Source organism: Mus caroli, chromosome 1 (assembly GCF_900094665.2).
Source record: "Mus caroli chromosome 1, CAROLI_EIJ_v1.1, whole genome shotgun sequence".
In the NCBI taxonomy this organism is placed as follows: Eukaryota; Metazoa; Chordata; class Mammalia; order Rodentia; family Muridae; genus Mus; species Mus caroli.
Window position 1 is genome coordinate 1,892,048 of NC_034570.1, and position 20,322 is coordinate 1,912,369.

Below are 20,322 nucleotides of genomic sequence, written 5' to 3' on the forward strand. Positions count from 1 at the left end.
GTCTGCAGCCCCAAAAGGGTGCTGCCTCAGCGGCTCTGTGGCTCCCGCCTGTCCCAGAAGCTGTCTGCCTCTGTGGTCCTCACTCTCACCTGTGCAGACTAAGTTCGGCGGAGTCCTGGAGCCAAGATGGTGCTCCCTGCAGGGCGGATCACTGTCCTCTAATTTTATTTTTCTTAAGACAATTCAGTATCAAAACTCATCTTCCTAGAGTTGAAGAAATCATTTTAATAAGCATATATTTTGTACCCTCACTGTAGTTGGTCAAGATGGTAGTGCTCCCTTTTCCAAATCCGTAAACTTAGGCACACTCCCATGGCCTGAGCTCATCACGGTAGATGCTCCTGGTTAAGTCTTCCATAGGAATGGGTGGGGAAGGAAACAGAAGCAGCAGGCATGAGGGTCAGGTCTGGGCATGAATAGACTAGAACAACACTTGCATCATGGCTGTCTGAATTAGCGGTTTAATCTTGACATGCTTTCAAAGATGCCTCTCCAGCTTTGAAACTGCTCCTGCCTTTCTTGTCGGTTTTTTGGCTGCTGAATCAGACTCAGGTTTCTGTAAGATGTGAGTAGAAATACTAATGGATATCTAAGATTATTTCTAAAAAGCTGATAAATCACAATATACTATCTTAAAACTAAAACACTAGTGTCCAAGTCTTTGTTAAATTTTGTTATAACAATAACAGTGATGACCTGGTTCTGTTCTTTCTTAAAATTAGACTGTAAACTTCTGAAAATGATTATCTGCTGAGGAAAAGTATTCACCATTCAGCAGGGCACAATCAATCTGGAGAGAGTTATCTAGAGAACTCATGCTTGCTCTCTTAAGATTTTTACATCAGATACATGGGTCTTCAGTATGCAACGCTTAGCAAAGCACATACAAATAAATTATTTTTATAGTGGCACACACTTTTTATCTAGCAAACCTAAAAATTATAGTTCTGACCATTACAGATGCTAATTGTAGAAAGTGTGAAGAGAAGCAGGGCCTTTAGTACCATAGTCACAGATAGTGACTTCTCAGATTGTCTTTTTAAAAAATTATTATTAGATATTTACTTTATTTACATTTCAAATGTTGTCCCCTTCCCTGATTTCCCCTCCGAAAACCCCCTATCCCCTCCTTGCTCCCCCTGCTCACCAACCCACCCACACCCACTTCCTGGCCCTGGCGTTCCCCTACACTGGGGCATAGAGTCTTCACAGGACCAAGGGCCTCATCTCCTATTGATAACCAACTAGGCCATCCTCTGCTACATAAGTGGCTGGAGTTATGAGTCCCTCCATGTGTACTCTTTGGTTGGTGATGTAGTCCCTGGGAGCTCTGAGCGGTACTGGTTAGTTCATATTGCTGTTCCTCTTATGGGGCTGCAAACCTCTTCAGCTCCTTTGTTCCTTTCTCACGCTCCTTCATTGGGGACCCTGTGCTCAGTCCAATGGTAGGCTTCGAGGATCCACCTCTATATTTGTCAGGCACTGATGGAGCCTCTCTAGAGACAGGTGTAACAGACTTTTCTGTCAGCAAGCACTTGTTGGTATCCACAAAAGTGTCTGGGTTTGGTGATTGTATATGGGATGGATCTCCAGGTGGGGCAGTCTCTGGATGGTCATTTCTCCAGTCTCTGCTACACACTTTGTCTCTATAATTCCTTCCATGGGTATTTTGTTCCCCCTTCTAAGAAGAATCGAAGTATCCACACTTTGGTCTTCCTTCTTCTTGAGCTTCATTGGTCTGTGAACTGTATCTTTGGTATTCCAAACTTCTGGGCTAACATCCACTTATCAATGAGTGCTTATTTACCATGTGTGTTATTTTGTGATTGGGTTACCTCACTCAGGTTGATATTTTCTAGCTCCATCCATTTGCCTAAGAATTTCATGAGTTCATTGTTTTTAATAGCTGAGTAGTACTCCATTGTGTAAATGTACCACATTTTCTGTATCCATTCTTCTGTTGAAGGACATCTGGGTTCTGTCCAGCTTCTGGCTAGTATAAATAAGACTGCTATGAACATAGTAGAGCATGTATCCTTATTACATGTTGGAGAATCTTCTGAGTGGTATAGCTGGGTCATCAGGTAGTACTATGTCCAATTTTCTGAGGAATTGTCAAGCTGATTTCCAAAGTAGTTGTACCAGCTTGCAGTCCCACCTGCAATGGAGGAGTGTTGCTCTTCTCTACAACCTTGCCAGCATCTGCTGTCACCTGAGTGTTTGATCATAGCCATTCTGACTGATGTAAGGTAGAATCTCAGGGTTGTTTTGATTTGCATTTCCCTGATGACTAAGGATTTTGAACATCTTTAGGTACGTCTTGGCCATTCGGTATTCCTCAGTTGAGAATTCTTTGTTTAGCTTTGTGGAAACTGGTCATATCATAGCTCATGCTTTGTCATTTTCTTTTACTTTAATTTTTTTGTTAAACTGACATTTGCTTGGGTTCTGATCTTTCATTGTTATGAAAACAGAATGAACTGTTGTACAATTTGATTACTTTGTGCCATCCTCTGAAATAGACAAAAGGAGATAAAGTGTATATTTATGAGGTTTAAAAACATTATTATGGTGCAGATGAGTTCAGACTTCCAGCTACTAGTATGTGAGAATTTCATTTTCATGATCTACCAGCAGCATCAGAAAGTGTTACTGTTTCTTTTTACTCTTGTAAGAAAGAAAACATAGCATCCTATATCTTTGACTTATATTTTGGTTATTTAACATAGGTTAGGAATCCACTTTTACATTTAAAATAAACACTGTTAAAGCTTGCTGTTTGCAATATGTCAAATGTTACAATTATTATATTAAATTAGACATACATTAAATTACCTTTTATGCTTTGTATCATACATTAGTGAATAATAATGAAATATGTTAAGGGATGGGTATTCTCTTGAGTGTTGGTTTTGACCTGAGCATTGCTTCATGGAGCTCTTCATAGAATCCTACATGAAGTGCTTTCTTCTACTTTGGCAGTTAGCACAGTGCCTCATGCTCATTATGCTTATAATTATATATGTAATATGACAGTTCTTTGAAGTATATTGCTGATTTTCATTGTTCATGGATTCCAAACTAGTGAATTTCCTTACTTGGTAAAATTACATCATTTTATGGCTCATATAAATATGCCACTTCTGCAGTCATTCATGAACATGGGTAGAGCCATGGAAAACATTGAGTCCCTGATGGACACATTGCTAGCTGAGGCAGAACAAGGCTGAGTTCTGCTTTCTTGTGTTCTCCCTTCTTCTATAAACAAAAGCTGTTTACATGGTCTGTTTGTTGCTCCATGCTTGCATCTTTTGTCTCCTTTGTTTTTGTTTTTGTTTTTTTTTTTTGTTTGTTTGTTTTATTTTGAGACAGGGTTTCTCTGTATAGTTCTGACTGTCCTGGAACTCACTCTGTAGACCAGGCTGGCCTTGAAGTCAGAAATCCGCCTGCCTGATTAAAGGTGTGTGCCACCATGCCCAGCTTTTTTTTTTTTTTTTTTTTTTTAATTTTGCTGTTTAAAATGGCTTGTGAGTATGGTGTTAAAGTGCTGTGTATGTTTCCAAGTTTAAGAGGCTATGACACTTGGAGAAAAGCATGTATCAGATAAGCTGCTTTCAGGCCAGAGTAATAGTACTTCCAGTTGGTTATGAGCTCAGGGCGCAGAGCAAGGCCACAGGACAGGGATATAAGGCCTTTTTCTCTGAAGCTGAATAGGACCTCAAAATATGTGATAAGGCAGTGTTAGGATTTTGGTACCTTTGTTAATGAGCAGACTCACAGAACTTTAAATGGGGAAAATTATATTAAAAGTTTTGCAAAGATTGCTTTGATGACAGGGTGGAGAGTGGATTGAGCAGGAACAGCCCCTACCATTATTAGCCAAGCAGCAGGGCTTGCCACACTAAAGAGCATGGGCTGTGTATCATTTGATCATTACCAATGGTGCTGTCATGGATTTATACATGCTCTCTGTATTTGGCAATTACCGAAAGTTACCTGTTTAATGTGATATATGTAACATTTCAAATTACAGTGGCACTCAGTGTTTGTATTGTATTTTACCTTTCCATTCAGGACTGGAGGCAGAGAGAGCATGGTGGGAATGACACAAGTTTCTTGACACCTTAATCCTGCTCCTCATCCACATTTCCTGTCTTTCCCAAATAGTTTCATCAGCTGTGGATTCATGAACCTGTGTAGTCCATTCTCATTCAACCACTACGGTCTAATTCATTGAGAGTGATGTAAGATGGGATGCTAGCTTACTTCAGTTAGTTTTAATGTTTGTTTTAGAAATCCTTTGGGCAGTTAGTATTTGGACTTTACACTTGTAACCTGTATCAAAGAATGACATCATCACCAAGTCTTTTCTGTTCTGTAGGGTTATTGAGCAGCTTGGTGGAAAGCAGTTGGTGATGAACCACATGCACCATGAAGACCAGCAGGTTCGCTACAATGCTCTTCTGGCTGTGCAGAAGCTCATGGTGCACAACTGGTATGTCTTGGTGTCTATCTCACCTGCACATTGCTCTGTGAACTTTCACATACTTATCCTACAAGCTCTTATGGAAATAAATACCTCAGTGACTTATCAGTGATTTTATAAAAAAAAGTCTATGCACATACTGCTAGTATAGAGCAAAGACTTAATTTTGAAGAGATGAGCTGCATTAATAGTCTTATGAAAGGTACAGATTTTTGATACCAAAAATTACTTCAGCTGTAACTGAAAAGACCCTTGTGACAAAACAAATGCGGATTCCTTGGAATTGTGTGGGCACAACTGGACAGCAGATGCCTCTCCAGATGTTTAAAGTGTAAAGTTAACTAGACTGTATTGTACCAGTTCATAGAAAGACACTGGAAGCTTGTTAATTTATTCAAATTCCATGGTCATGCTTCATTAATGACAATGGTTTGCTTTTGAAGTAAGCAGAGTCATATTTTTTCCTGTCCTTTTATTTTTTTAAATTCACATTATTGATCTCTAAAGAGTGAACACAATGGTGAACCCTTGGTGCACTATATAGAAAAAGTAATGATTCCCTTTTGGAACAGCTAGTTTCAGCTGTGGGTTGGTGGTTCAGCACTTGGAACACATCACATGGTTGTACTATACTGAAGAGTGTTCTAGCTTGAGGCTATTTTTGTTAAAGTACAAGGAATAAATATAAATTGTTTATAACTGACAGAAATGTCATCAGTATTTTCAAAGGAAAGAATAATGGTACATTAGAATGGTTCAGTCAAATACAGTACAGAATAATATCTAGTTGTGCTGCTGTTACTTTGTATGTGAAATGTTACAGTCCTGCCAGTAAGCAGTTTTCCCATAAACACTCACATTATCCATGCTTACAACAGTGTCTTTTTGAGTGTTTACCTTGTTTCTGTTAAGTGCTGGACTGAAAATAGACTAGAAGTGGGTGCAAGTTTACATAGGTACATTATACAGGCTTCTCTGATAGGTCAAAACAGTTATGCTGAGGTGACAGTGGTAAGGAGCCAGCTATGCAGCCTCTTTATTGGGGTTAATTACTAATTCAGGTGTGAGGGATGAGACAGAAAATACAGGAAGCAGAAATGAGCATCACTTGTTTAAAGCAATGCATGGAGAAAGGTTTTAGTACCTTTATGGTACTGAGATGTTGCAAGGAGATACTGGGTGCTGGAAATACTCTTCACGGCACAGACAGCTCCCAAAGTGGAAAACTGTGGTGCTCTATGTTTTTATTAAGACTGAGGAAATAACTTGAAGGTACAGAGTAAGCACCAGTGAGGGAGCCTACATTTAGGGGTGCAACTGCAGGGTGTTTTTTATTGTATGCTGTTGTATGAGGCTTAGATGAATTTAAAGCGATTGAAAAGGGTTTTGTTGTTGTTTGAAGATTTATTCATCTTTACTTTATGTGTATGAGTGTTTTGTCTGTGTAAATATGTGTATGCAGAGGCTAGAAGAGGATGTTAAAGGAAATTGGAGCTTCAGAAGGTTGTGAGCTGCTATGTGGGTTCTGGGAACTCAGCCTAGGTCCTCTGGATTTCAACAATCCTCTCAAACAATATGGTCAAATCTGTTATAGTGGTACCCCACTCTGATACCAATTTTTGTTTTAGTTGGTTTTTCTATTGCTGTGATAAATCCCATGACTAAAAGCAACTTTGGGAAAAATAGTTTATTTTATCTTATAAATCTCACGTCATTCATATTCCATGATTGAGGGAAGTCAAGGAAGGAATCTGAAGGCAAGAACTAACCCAGAGGCCATGAGGAAGGCTGCTTACTGGCTTGTTCTCTGTGACTTGCTGCTTTCTTACACAAGTCAGGACTACCTGTCCAAGGGAGGTATCACCCACATTGGGCTGGGCCCTCCCATATCAATAATTACTCAAGAAAATTCCCCTACAGACTTGTTAGTCTTATGGAGGCACTTTCTCAGTTGAGGTTCCTCTTCTCAGATAAATCTGGTTTGTGCCAAGTTGGCAAACCAACTAGGACAGTATTGCATAGGAAGAGCAGTGAACTTGAAATTTGGAGTAAAACCAGTACCGTGGTATTAGAGAAGCAAAAGAAAAAGTATATTTGGTGAAAGACTTTGAGGTGAGCAATGTTAAAACAAAGCTGAGGAGACATGAAAGGAGGTCCATGGAAGCATAACTGCTACTGGTGACCTAGACCAGGGCCCTTGGCAACCATGATTGTAGCATGTTGGAGATGGTATCAAAGTCAAGTCAAACCATTCATGGTGGTTTGACTATGGTGGCCCAGGGAGTGGCACTATTGGAGTGGCACTATTAGGTGTGGCCGTGTTAGAGGAAGTGTGTTATTGTGGCCGTAGGTATTAAGATCTTCATCTTAGATCTCTGGAAGCCAGTCTTCCACCAGCTGCCTTCAGATGAAGGTGTAGAACTCTTAGCTTCTCCTAAACCATGCCTGCTTGGATGCTGCCATGCTTCTGCCTTGATGATAATGGACTGAACCTCTGAACCTGTAAGCCAGCCCCAATTAAATGCTGTCTTTATAATACTTGTCTTGGTCATGGCGTCTTGTCACAGCAGTAAAATTCTAAAAGTTGATGCCAGGAGTCGGGTATTGATGTGATAAGCCTGACCATGTATATGGATTTTGGGATTTTGGATTTGGAAAGCCTTGGAATGTTATAAGTGAGGCTTAATAGCCATCTTAGTAGGATTATGGAAGACTTTGTTTCTGGGGGTGATTTGAACTAAGGAAGCCTGGCTCTAGAGGTTTCAGAGGAGAATAATTTTAATATATGGCAGAGAGACTGATCTAAGGTGAAGAGACTCAGATTAATTGCACTGACAAAGGAAGTTTTAGAAATGCTCAGCAGAGTCTTTGTTCTTTGGTTATGTTGTATGAAGAGCATTCTAATGAAAACCAAGCTGAGAAAGGAAAAATACAAAATATATGGTTCAATTACTAAAAGGTCACCAGTAAGTAGAATCTCCTTAACCCTATGTTCAAGGAGATAACAGATCCAGGGAGTGGTGAACTTGGGGCAAGATTTCACCAAGCTAAGTTTAGGTCCCAGCATGATAGTATAAACATTTAATCCCAGGAGACAAAGCCAAGCAGATCGCTGAGTTCAAGGCTGGCAGGGGACAGAGCAAATCCAGGTGTGGTGGTATACACCTTTAATCTCATAAGAGAGAGCCATGTAGATTTCTCAGTTCAAAGTCAATCTACAGAGCAAGTTCCAGGACAGCCAAGCTTAGGCAGTGAGAGAGTTGGAAAACAGAAAGCTGATAATAGAATAAAGGGGGGGGGGGGGGCATCTTCTAGGCCCAGAAGCAGGAGAACTTGGCAGCTTTGGCCATGTGGCTCTGGCTTTAGAGTTCAGAGTAGAAAGGACTATTGGAACAATTGATGCTGATTAGCTGGAGCTAAGAAATTAGCAGTGATTTAAAAGACAGACCAGCATCACTGAGGTGAAATCTGAGAAGTGCTTTCTTAGAGCACAAAGAAGCTGTGTTCCAGAGATAGCTAAGGTTGTACCTTGTGCTGCAGTTGGAATTAGTAATGTGTAAGAATCACTGAGGTGATACTGATTTATGAAGATATGAAGGAGTCATGGAGAGTAGCTGACACGTGGCACTATGAGAGGCCATTGATGAAGGTATAGCCTCTGTTGACTGCCCAGGACAGAAAGGATCATGTAAAAAAGGTTAGGCTTGGCACCATGAAGAGAGCCTGAGAGGCTATTGTTGAAGCCTAGTTGCAGCAAAACACCCCAGCATATTGGAGATGCTAGTACCATGGGATGATTACGGAGAACTGCAGCAGCAGTGGAGTGGATCAACCAGAGCCTAAAGTGCTACAAAGGGCAGAGCTGGAGATGTGATCCTAGCCTTTTGGAAGAGCCCAGAAGATCATGTGTGGATCCTAGATATTGGACCAAGAAGGTGTAACTTGGGGCCTTGGAGACCCCAAGATGTTCGATATGCCAAAGCCATGGGATATCTGCTGACAAGAGATGGTAACGGGGAATGGAACCATCCCTAGAGAAAAAAAGTTTGTTGCAGTCAACAAATGAAAAAGGAGTTGGAGATCTGAAGATAACTTTGACATCAGATATGGAGCTGCAGAGTTTTGAGTTTGCCCAATTGATTTCCTGTCTTGCTTTGGGGATTATAGCTAAGTGATTGAATGAATCTGTAGATGAAGATATTGGATGATTCTGTAGATGAAGATGTAGAACTCTTAGCTCTTCCTGCACCATGACTACCTAGACACTGCCATACTCCTATCTTGATGATAATGGACCCTAACGCTAACCCTAATCCTAACCCTCTGAACCTGCAAGCCAGCTTCAATTAAATGTTATTCTTACAAGACTTGCCTTGGTCATGGTGTCTGTTCACCTAAATCCTAAGACAGTAGCTCTTCATAAGAGATTCATGGAGGTAGAGATGGGAGAGTTCTGCTGAATTTGTGTTATCATTTGTTTTAAGATAGAGATTTAAATGTTGCAGAAGTGATTTAGAATAGGAGAAATGAGAGAGTTCAAGACTAGGCAATAAATAAAATGAAAGCCCAGATGTGGCAGTGGGATTCCTAACAGGAAGGGAAATAAGTTGGGGATTCTCTACCAGTAAATGAGCAGTTTCTTTCCCAGTTATTTTAATATATGGTATATCTGTCTAGAGTAATTTTTAGAAAATATTTATTAAAATGTAGTCATAAAGTGAGGTTGGGTAGATAGACTGTCTAGTTCATACCAAATCTGCTTTTTTCATAACTAAACATTTTAACTTTTTGTGTTCAAACTTGCAATTTGAGATCAAAAGTGTACACCACAATGCCTGACCTAACTTGAACAAGATGGATTCTTATTTCTTTCTCACACAAAAAACTGTGGGCTGGGCAGTCCAGAATTAGAAGTACTCAGGGGAAGAATGCTTTTGTATTCTTCTACACGCAGTGCAAGTTTTGTTGTTGTTGTTGTTGCTTTTGTTTTTTTCATCTCTTTTCTGTTTTCTATTACAACCCCTCACACTCTTCCTCAAAGCATCTCTGTGTCTTCTTTAGGACACTTTTCTAATATCATGACCTACATGTTTACACAAACGGAAAGTTAGGATCCACATGTGAGGGAGCACATGTAGGATTTATCTTTCTCAGTGTAGATTACTTTATATAGTAATTTCCAGATGCATCTGGTTTTTTGAAAATTTTAGTTTTCTTTACTTTCTGATAAATAAAAAGATTATTGTTTATATGTACCACATTTCAGTTATCCATCTCATTACTATCGTGAATAGAGCAGCCATAATCTCTGGTAGGAAATGGAAAATTTTGAATATATGCTCAGGAGTAGTATGATTACACACAGTAGTTGTTTTTGAGAAGCTTCCAAAGTGAGTTCTGTAGTGGTTATGCCTGTTTTATACTCTTACCAACTAATGGGGGTTTTCTTTTCCTCCATTCTCACTAGCATTTGTCTTTTTTTTCCCCCTGATGAAAGTCTTTGTACTTGGGATAATGTAGACTCTTAGAGTAGTTTTAATTTGCATTTTCTTTATGGCTGTAAGAATATAGACCACTTAAAAAATATGAATTGTTCATTTGTATGTTGGTTTTGTATCTTGCAGTTTTACTGAAAATGTTTATCATGTAGAAATGTTTTCTGGTGAAATCTATAAGACCTTGCTTAAGCAGTACCATGTCATCTGCAAATAAGGATGATTTGACTTCATCTTTTCCTGTGTATCCTTTCTATATTTTCCACTTGTCTTATTGCTATAGATAAGACTACAATCACTATAGGAATGGGGGGGGGGGTCCGATAGACATCCTTGCCATGTTCCAGATTATAAAAGAAGTGCTTTCATGTTTTCTGTCTATCTGTCTGTCAATCTGTCTGTCAGCCTGTCTGTCTGTCTGTCTATCTATCTATCTATCTATCTATCTATCTATCTATCTATCTAGTGTCTATTGGTAGTAAGATGGTCATATATAGGCTTGATTATGTTGAAGTATGTTCTATCCTAATTTATTTTGAGGGAGGTACGTGTGCATGCACGCATGTTGGAAGCCAGAATAGGTTATCCACATCCTCTAAAACTAAAGTTACAGAAGGTTATTAGATGCATGATCGTGATTGCTGGGAAACCAACTTGGGTCCTCTAGAACAACAGCAATTGTTCCTAACCACTGAACCATCCTAAAGCTCTTTTTGCACTTTTTTTTAAATGACCTTTATCATGAAGGGTAGTACTAGTTTAATACAATGAGTTCAGTGATACTCCTCTTTCTAATTTGTGGAACAGTGTCTTAATTATTGTTTTAGTACTGTGAAGAGATACTATGAGTAAGATAACTCTTATAAAGGAAAACATTTAATTAGGGCTGGCTTACACTTCCAGAGGTTTAGTCCATTATCATCATGGTAGGAAGCATGACAGCGTCCAGGCAAACATGGTGCTAGAGAAGGAGCTAAGAGTTCCTGTAGGCTTAGATTTTTCAAAATCTACTTTTTTTTTTTTTTTTTTTNTCGAGACAGGGTTTCTCTGTATAGCCCTGGCTGTCCTGGAACTCACTTTGTAGACCAGGCTGGCCTCGAACTCAGAAATCCACCTGCCTCTGCCTCCCCGAGTGCTGGGATTAAAGGCGTGCACCACCATGCCCGGCTCTACTTTTAACAAGGGTTCTTAAATGCTTTAACATCCCTTCTAGCCTACCACCCACCAGAGGTAGCAGAAAAGAAAGATTATTAGGATATGGGGGGAACTGTACCTGCTTAGAAATAGTTCTTTGAAGCAAATCCAATCTGCATTGTTAGGATATCAGCAGTGGCAGCTTGGTCCAGAAGAAGCCATGAGACTCTGTTATATGTTGTTTAGAAGTAAATACTTGGGACCAATTTTAATCTCAAATTTTTAGGATAGCAAACAAGAATCAGCAGTGGTGGTATGCCAGGCCTCCGCTGAATCTGAAACGGTCACCAGGAGTGACCAGGAATAGCTGGGATGACAGGAGAAGTTCAGAGAAGATGAGAACTTGAGACAAATGAAGCATTACAAAGCTAGCTTTGCAAGCCAGAGGTTACTGTCTATTGAGTCCTATTTATAAGCCCTGAGAACATCATGTGTCCTTCCATGGGTCTTGCTTTAGCAATACACCACATGAGTCTGTTCTCACATGGTGGCTTACAACCATCTGTAACTTCAGTTCCAGGGGAACCAACATTCTCTTCTTTTTAGACAGAAGAGAACATTTTATTAACATTTATTTCTGCTTCATTCTCCAAACAGGATAGGTAAATGGTGAGAAGTATAATTACTGTTCACTTATAGTGAAAATTTCATTTCCCTGGCATTAATTTGCATAGGTCAGGTTACGAGTATTTCCAATTATATAGGAGAAATTAGTGTGGTCAGAATTGCCAGAGTAGGGCTGGAGAGATGGCTGAGCAGGTTAAAAATACATTCTGCTCTGAGCGAGAACACAAGTTCAGTTTCTAATGCCTATGTTGGGTACACATACTCGAAATTAAAAATAAAAATATAAATTATATTTTAAAATATGTCTTGTGCAGGAAACCACAGCTGCTGTAGTTGTATGCAGATGCCCTATTATCTTCAGAACTCCAGAAGACACTGTTTCTCGCTAGCCAACATTGTAGCATTGTGGTGGGAGTAGGATGGGGGTGGGGCTTGTTATGAACCTCCACCCCATCTGAGGAAGCATGGACAGTTGATGGGTTCTGGAGAGTTGGGATCTTTTAAGGGTATGGACCCTAGTAGGTAAACCACCATATGGTTGGATAGACCCCACCTGGGGAGTATATGGGCAGTACAATTTGGACTCAATAGATTATTGATGAAAAGATAACAGGAAGTTGAGGTAGTAGGGAGATAGAGGTAGGTCTGGGTGGAGGAGGTGTGAAAGGATGAATATAATCAAAATATATTGTATGAAATTCTCAAAAACTAAAAGTATTTAAAAATATTGAATTCATTTAAAAAGCTATCAGTATATTCAAGTTGTTTTTACTTTTTAAAAAAAGAACAGTGCTCCTGTAAACAAATAAATATGCTTTAATTATGACAGAGGGATTTTTGTTGTGAATGTTCACATGACCTGAGCCTCTTGAAGGTCAAAAAGTTGAAGCCCAATACCTCATTTCTAAACATAGTCTTGTAGGAATGAAAGAACAGTTTCTAGTATTTCTTAGTCTGTTGTGAAGTCTTATGGAGCATATGGTATGTTGTATCTGTTTCCTCTGGGTTGGGCATGACCCTTGTATTCTTGAATTAGAGTAGCTATGGACACCTGCAAGAGACCCTCACTTGATTAGGCCTATTAACATTCCCTTGTTGTAGATGGGCCTGGTGCTGTTTGTACTTTGATGCTAATTCCACTTTCCTGGGAGGGGTTTCAGACAAGGAGTGAGTCAGGTGACTTCTTGTGAACCAATCCCCTTAATGAATAAAGGAGCCAATCACTGGGTGAGTCGGAGGGACTTCCGTTTTTTTGAGAGGGTAAGAGAGGAGGAGGCAAGAGGAGAGAGGGGTCCTTTTGGATGGGGGTAGCATGAGCACAAGATGTAGCTACAGGTGTCTCCTAGTTTCAGTAGTGGATCTGTCAGGATTCGCCAACAGAGGATTTAGATTTAATAAGGCTTTCAAGTTAGGATTTTAGTTGTTGCGCCCAACGATTGAGATACCATCAATTTCTGAACTCAGTTTGTGTTGCGTTTTCCTTCACATGTCAGTGGCTTGTCTGGGTTTGCAAGGGAAAGAAAAGGTAAGGTGGCAAAGCTTGGGTTTGCCTGAGATGCGCCACAAAGGCTGTGGGGAATTTGAAGCATGAGGTTGGCTGGTAACGACCCACCAATGGGAATTTAGTGAGCTGGGTGGACATCTTTCAGAAGCTCTGGACCAGAGAGTCTCCACAAGATAAAAACAGGTCGGCCATTGCCCTCCAGTGCAAGGCTGGCCAGGCCACTGGGGCAGAGGCACAAATGCAGGAACATGCTGGTTCTTTTTATTATTTACCACAACATTCCCTTGTGCAGGGTAGGATATTGGGTATGGCTCAGGAGGCTTAGAGGCCTTTATGAGATCCTCCCAAGGCCTTTAGATCTGTACATGTCCTAATCCTTCCCCAAGTCCTAAACAACAAACTCAGAAGATAGGAGAGGAAGCATCACTGGTTGTCAGTCTTCCTTTTTTTCTTGAGACAAGTTCTCATTGTGTAGCATTGGTGGGCATGGGATTTACTATGTAGACTAGGCTTGCCTCAAACTCTTAGAAATCTCTGCTTCCCAAGAGCTGGGATTAAAGGTAGGCATCACCATGCTCAGAGAGTTGATCTCTGTCAGACTCACAAGTCATGAACTGGGTGATTCCCAGTCAACTTGAATGTATGAAAAAATGAGAATTAGGAATGGAATGGCTTTCCTGATGACAGATGGTCACAGGAAAGAAGCAAAGAGGAAACTGTATGAACTTGTCAGATGTTAGAACAATTCACCTTTGCTGTACTTTAGTACTCTCTTAACATTGTTATAAACTAGCTGGGGTCCTTTACTCTCTCCACATGGGCATAGGGGGTAGGTGAGAACAAGCTCTTGTCACCCTTAGTTTCTGGCATCAGTTGGTGGCAACCAAAAATAGCTGTAAACAGCAACATGTGACACTGAATGTTACAGGTTTGAATTGGGCCGTGGGAACCATGGTGGTTTTAAACTCTTGTGCAGGCCAAGGAAGTGGGAGGCCCTAGCCCCTGACAACGACTAGTGTTTTAGCTCCTGGGCCATAGTCTGAAATACTTGACCTTTAATGCCCAGCAGCTCTCTAGAACTCTGCCAACTTCCAGGGTTTTTTCATTTTTTTGTCCATTACTCTTTTTAATAGTCTTTTGTTCTTTATTGTCAACTCTCGACCCCTTCTCTTGCCTTCTTTTTACTTCTGCTTTTCTTATTTATTTCTGCCATTGCTAGACAACTACCTGGCTATGTTACAGAATTTTCCAGCTACTTCTGCTGCTATAGCACCTTTCTTCCATATCATATCAAATCAGTTGCTAAGCTCACACCACTAAAGAGATCAAAAGGAGACAAAAGATCACTTGGAGAATTTTTGAACTTGTTGTACCACCAGTGTAGCTCAGGAAGGTATCACTCCCAAAGTGATCAAATAGCCACCTTATATAGGTAAAAAGAGTGTTTTGTATCAACCAGAGAAGACCTTTGAGCAAATAAATGAAAGGCAATTCACTTTTTGTGACATTGTCCTTTGTATATACCAATCACAAGAGACCCCCGCTGACCTGGATGGACCTGATTTTAGGACCATGTAGATTGCATTGACATTTGTGGTCATGAAGACCTCAGCATAAGCTCTTTCAAAGTCATTCCTGTGTTGCTGCCTTTATTTATATTAGTAGTACACAACTGCCTTTTGTTGGAAATAATAACCTCATATGTCCGAGTAGTTCCTCAGACCACAAGAATAATGCATGCTTTTAACATCCAAAGTCAATTTTAAGAACACTCAATTGGGGGCAAAAATGGTAATAAAGCACATTTTTGGTGACACCCAAAGATTGTTTCCTGGTGGTGCTCACCCAAGGAGTAGTTGAGTGGCCAATCGATGCAGTAGGAGGTGGGATAGATGTTTCTGATCCTGGGTATGCTGCTTCCTTGTCAGGCCATGTGCCTCACACAAAATGTCTACCTTAGTCCTTGCAGGAAGATGCACCCTCCAGTCTCAGAGTAATGTAGAGTAGGAAGGGGCTTGAGTGCAAACCTGATTCTTAACTAAAGCTCTTTTGTTTTTTTCCTGGAGAAAATGACAATTTAGAAGTCTTTAGAAATAGTTTCTTTTCCTTATTTGTTGATTGTAAATAAAAGTTTGGGCAATTCATGGGGTGGGAGAGGGGGCAGGAAGAGTAAAGAACATATCCATACCCTCTGTCTCAATGGTTCCTATATGTGATTTTAAGCTAAAGATATACATATTGTAGGTACATGTTTTATTTCTTTTCTCACATGTAACCTAAAATTTGTATTTGATTATGTAATACAAGCTGGTTTTGAACTCACAATCTTCTTGCCTTGCCTACTGAGTGCTGTGATTGTAGGACTGTACCTCTAACCTGCTGTCAGTTTATTTCTTGAAGGATCTAGACAGGTTGGAGACTATCACTTTAGTTCATTTACCCCCGTATGTAGAATGAGAAAACTCCTTAGCCTCTGTGATAGCTGTGCATGCAATACTGCGGTCTTTGTAGGCCACAAGAGTAGCTCCTGATAGAGTCCTGACTTTTGCTGTTATTGTCAGGGATTTATTTTTATTGCCTTGTGTTCGTCCCAGGCTATACATGTGTGTATTTTCTAACACTAAGAAATGTGTTTTCTATGGTATAAAGAAGCCCATTTGAATCATAAGTTGGTTGCTAAACTCAGACTGCAGATGTTAGAGTAAGTCCTTCATGTAAAGAGGGAAGTCAACCCTGCAAATGGCATTGCATGGAGACCTACCATCTCTGTGAACCAAGACTGGCTTGTGTGTGGAAATAGGTAGCATTCCTGCAGCACAGGAGCTTTTGAAAGTTGGAAATGTGTAGTTTCCAGGGGTTATTTTATTAATAAGATTTGAGTTTTGTCAGTGATTCTTTATATTGAAATACTAATTTGCCATGTTACCATGTTCTTGTTCTCTAGGGAATATCTTGGTAAACAACTACAGTCGGAGCAGCCTCAGACTGCTGCTGCTCGGAGCTGAGCTGACCTGTTCAGCCTTTCTGCACTTTCCATGGACCAGTGGAGTGAGAACCTCAGTCTTTAGGGTCAAAAGCAAATAGTTTTTAATTTAATGATTACTTCTTTTCTGTTGTATAGCTTTTCCCAATGGTAATTCCTGGGAGAATAAAAGTGTTTGCTTGTTAAACTGTATAAAAGTAGATGCTGTCTGTATTAGAGAAATATTACTGTTACTTATATTCTTTATGATTTTTGTATTTATTGTCCTCTGAAAATGAATATAATTAAAAGATTCTCACTCCAAACATGTTCTTAAATTTTGCTTATTCCTATTGTGGACTTTGAATAAACATCATTTATTTTAAATAAAAATTGGGAGAAGTGTTCCCAGGTGATGATGAGAAGTAAATGTTTTGAAATGACCACTTCTCTCTCCCTCATCTCCCTCCCCCTCCCCCTCCCCCTCCCTCTGGCTTTTGCTCTCACTCTGGCTTTTGCTCTCACTCTGGCTTTTGCTCTCTCACTCATATAGACACACACATATGCACACATATACATTCTACACCTTCAAGACATTTACATCACTTAATAACAGGTATGTCCTGAGAAATATATTTTTTGGGCAATTTAGTCACTTTGCAAACATTACAGAATATAGGTACATAAGCCTGCTCTTGATTTGGCCTCTTGATGCAGTGAAGACAGTAAAAGGTGGATGAGGCTGTTGCTGGCAAAATATTTGAGATTATTTCACAGTAAACTTTAGGAGTACACTTTAATATGGTAACAAAAAATAAGTAAATAGACACCATGGTTATTACCACTACCCACTGTAGTGTACTATACATAGTTCTGTATTGTATTCTTATACCATTTCGAGTCAGCACTTAACTCTCATTGTCAGCAGCGTCACACAGGTGAGCAAAGCCAAGTGCTCTAGTACCAGTATCTACAACAGCTGTGTTTAGAACATTTTGCACCATTGTGATTTTTATGGCATTATCATGGTATATGCAGTCTGTTATTCATGAATGACTATGAAATTAAAAAAATTTAAACCTTGAATAAACTTTTTTAGACTTTGTATATTTTATTTCTTTTAGACTTTAAAAAGATCTATTTTTTATGAAACTAAAATTTAATAATATAAAAAACATCACACTAAAGTTGGACAAGGCTAACTAAAAGAAGAAAAGAGCCCCCAAAAAGCACAAAACTCAGAGACCCATTTTTTCACGTACTTGGAACTCCCATAAAAACACTAAACTGAAAGCTATAATATATACACGAAGGACCTGGTGCAGACATGTGCAGGCCTTGTGCTGCTTTGGTCTCTATGAATTTATATGATCTGTACTCAGTTGGTTAGAAACCCTTGTTCTCCTGGTGTCATCCATCTCCTCTGACTCTTACACTCCTGCCTTCTCTTCCTCAGGGTTCTCTGAGCTCTGAGGGTAGGGATTTGATGGAGATATTCCATTTAGGGCTGAGTGTTCTCTTTCTCTCTTCATAATGTCTAGTTGTGATCTTTGTACTTATGCCCATTTGCTGCAGGAGGAAGCTTCACTGATGATGGCTGTATAAGGCACTGATACACAAGGATAGCTGAATAGAATCATTAGGAGTCATTTTAGCATGCTTTTTTATTTCAAAGACCAGTAGTATTTGGTTTTACCCTAGGTCTCTGGGCTATAGTTGGCACACAAGCAGTGTTGGGAATGAGTCCCATCTTGTGTGCCTTAAGCCAAATCAAATGGTTGATTACCCACAAGCTTTATGCAACCATAACCCTGGCATATTTTGTAGGCAGGACAGCATAGTAGATCAAAGCTATAGGCTTTAGCTGGGTTGGTGTATATGTTTTTCTTAGTAGCCTGCTGAGTACTTTCCCATATCAAAGACACTAGAACATAGGGGTGAAGGTTCTATGTAGGCATCAGATCGACTTCTTCATATTCAGTGAGTGTAGGCTTAAGCATTAGGGCCTTGCTATCAGTTTGTGGAAAACAAACTATTATCTTGACAACAGCCTGGGTTGTGTTTTGGTTTCCATGGTACCCTTTGGCCAACAACTAAATTGTATGTAACCCAGTCCTGGTATTGAAAGTTTTCTTTTGTGATAAGAGACAGCCAGCTGGGATTCTATGTCTCCTGAATTTTTGAAGATTTTTCATTAGAATCACTGCCCTCAGTTTCCATACCACCCTTGAAATACCCCTCAGTTCCAGCTGTTCTCCCACATTTCCTCTCCCCTCCACACCAGATCCTCCAGTTCTCCCAGTTTCCTCTGCTCCCAGTCTACCCATAAACTGTTTTCCCCTTGTAGGGAGGTATATAATTTGTTCCAGTACCTTCCTCTGTACCTAAACTCTTTGGGTCTTGTTTGGTTATCATTTGCTTTCTGGGTAATGTGAGTATATACCATATCTTTGTGGGTCCGGGTCTTGGGATGTTCTGTTTTTTCTAGTTCTCCCTGTTTGTCTGCAAATTCCATACCATTTTTTTTTAAAAAACAGCTGATTGTGAAAATACTTAATACAATATTGTTTAATACTTGATTGTGTAAATGTACCACACTGCTTTTTTATTCTGTTGAGGGATAACTACTTGTTTCCAATTTCTGTCTATTATGAATAGAGTAGCAAAGAACATGGTTGAGCAAGTGTCCTTGTAGGATGGAGCATCCTTTAGATATATGTCCAAGAGTAGTATAGCTAGATCGTGAGGTAGATTGAATTCTAACTTTCTTATCAGCTATACTGATTTCCATAGAGGCTATATAGGTTTTTACTCCTACAAACAAAAAAGCAGTGTTCTCCTTATTCCACATCTTTGCCAGTATGAGCTGTCTGGCACTTGTGTTATTGGCCTTAGGCACTCTGACAGGTGTAAGATGAAACCTCAAAGTAGTTTTGACTTTCATTTCTCTGATGGCTAAGAAACATAAATGTTTCTCAGCCATTTGAGTTTCCTTCATAGAGAATTCTGCTTAAGTCTGTACCCCACTTTTTAAATGGATTTTTTCATTATTCAAGTTCTTTATATATTTTAGATATTAATTCACTATCAGATGTGGCATGGGTAAAAATCTTTTCCCATTTCTATAGGCTGCTGCTTTGTCCAAATGATAGTGTTTGTCTTAATTAGGGTTTTATTGCTATGAACAGACACCATGACCAAGGCAACTCTGATCAATGACATTTAATTGGGGCTGGATTACAAGTTCAGAGGTTCAGATCACTATTATTAAAGTGGGAGCATGACAGCATCCAGGCAGGCATGGTGTGGGAGGAACTGAGAATTCTATGTTTTATTCTGAAGACAAACAGGAAAAGACTGGTTCCTGAGTGGCTAGGTGAAGGGTCTCCAAGCCCACATCCACATTGACACTTCCTCCAACAAGGCCACACCTACTTCAACAAGGTAACACCTCCTAATAGTGTCACTTGCTAGACCAAACATATTCAAACCACCACTGTCTTTTGTTATACAGACACTTTTTAGTTTCATGAGGTCCCTTTTATCCTTTTATTATTATTTTAAAAAATATTTTATTAATCATTCCATTCATTTATATCTTAAATGATATCCTACTTCCCAGTTACCCCTCCACCAACCCGCATCCTACGTCTGCCCTTCTCCCTCATCCTTTGCCTGTTTGAGAGTGCTCCTCTACCCAACCACACTCCCCTGCCCCACTGCTTCAGCATCCCCCTATGCTGGGGCATCAAACCTCCCCGGGACCATGGGCCTCCCCTCTCATTGGTGCCAGGCTAGGCCATCCTCTGCTACATATGTATCTGGAGCCATGGACCCCTCCATGTACACTCCTTGGTTGATGGTCTAGACTCGGGGGGAACTGGGTGGCCAGGCCAGCCTATATTGTTCTTCCAGTGAGGTTGCAATCTCCCTCTGCTCCTCCAGTCCTTCCACCAGCTCCCCAAACAGGTTCCTTCAGTCTGATGGTTGGATCCAAGCATCCACATCTACACTGGTCAGTTGCTGGCAGGACCTCCCAAGGAACCTCCACACTAGGTTCCTGTCTGCAAGCACCTCTTGACCACTGCAACAGTGTTGGGTTTGGTGTCTGCAG

General features: G+C 40.1%; 1 protein-coding gene across 3 annotated transcripts in view; it reads left to right on the forward strand.

Annotated features, from left to right (window-relative positions):
- Positions 1-16,630, forward strand: part of Atp6v1h (ATPase H+ transporting V1 subunit H) — a 67,627-nt gene extending 50,997 nt beyond the window's left edge. The window contains exons 12-13 of one of the 3 annotated variants that reach the window (XM_021176995.2): positions 4,382-4,495; positions 16,191-16,630. In XM_021176995.2, coding sequence (XP_021032654.1) covers positions 4,382-4,495; positions 16,191-16,251 — 175 coding nt within the window. In that variant the 3' untranslated portion in view covers positions 16,252-16,630. The remainder of the gene's footprint in view (positions 1-4,381; positions 4,496-16,190) is intronic. The other 2 variants (XM_021176841.2, XM_021176920.2) reach the window with 2 other exon arrangements.
- The last annotated feature ends 3,692 nt before the right edge of the window (positions 16,631-20,322 follow it).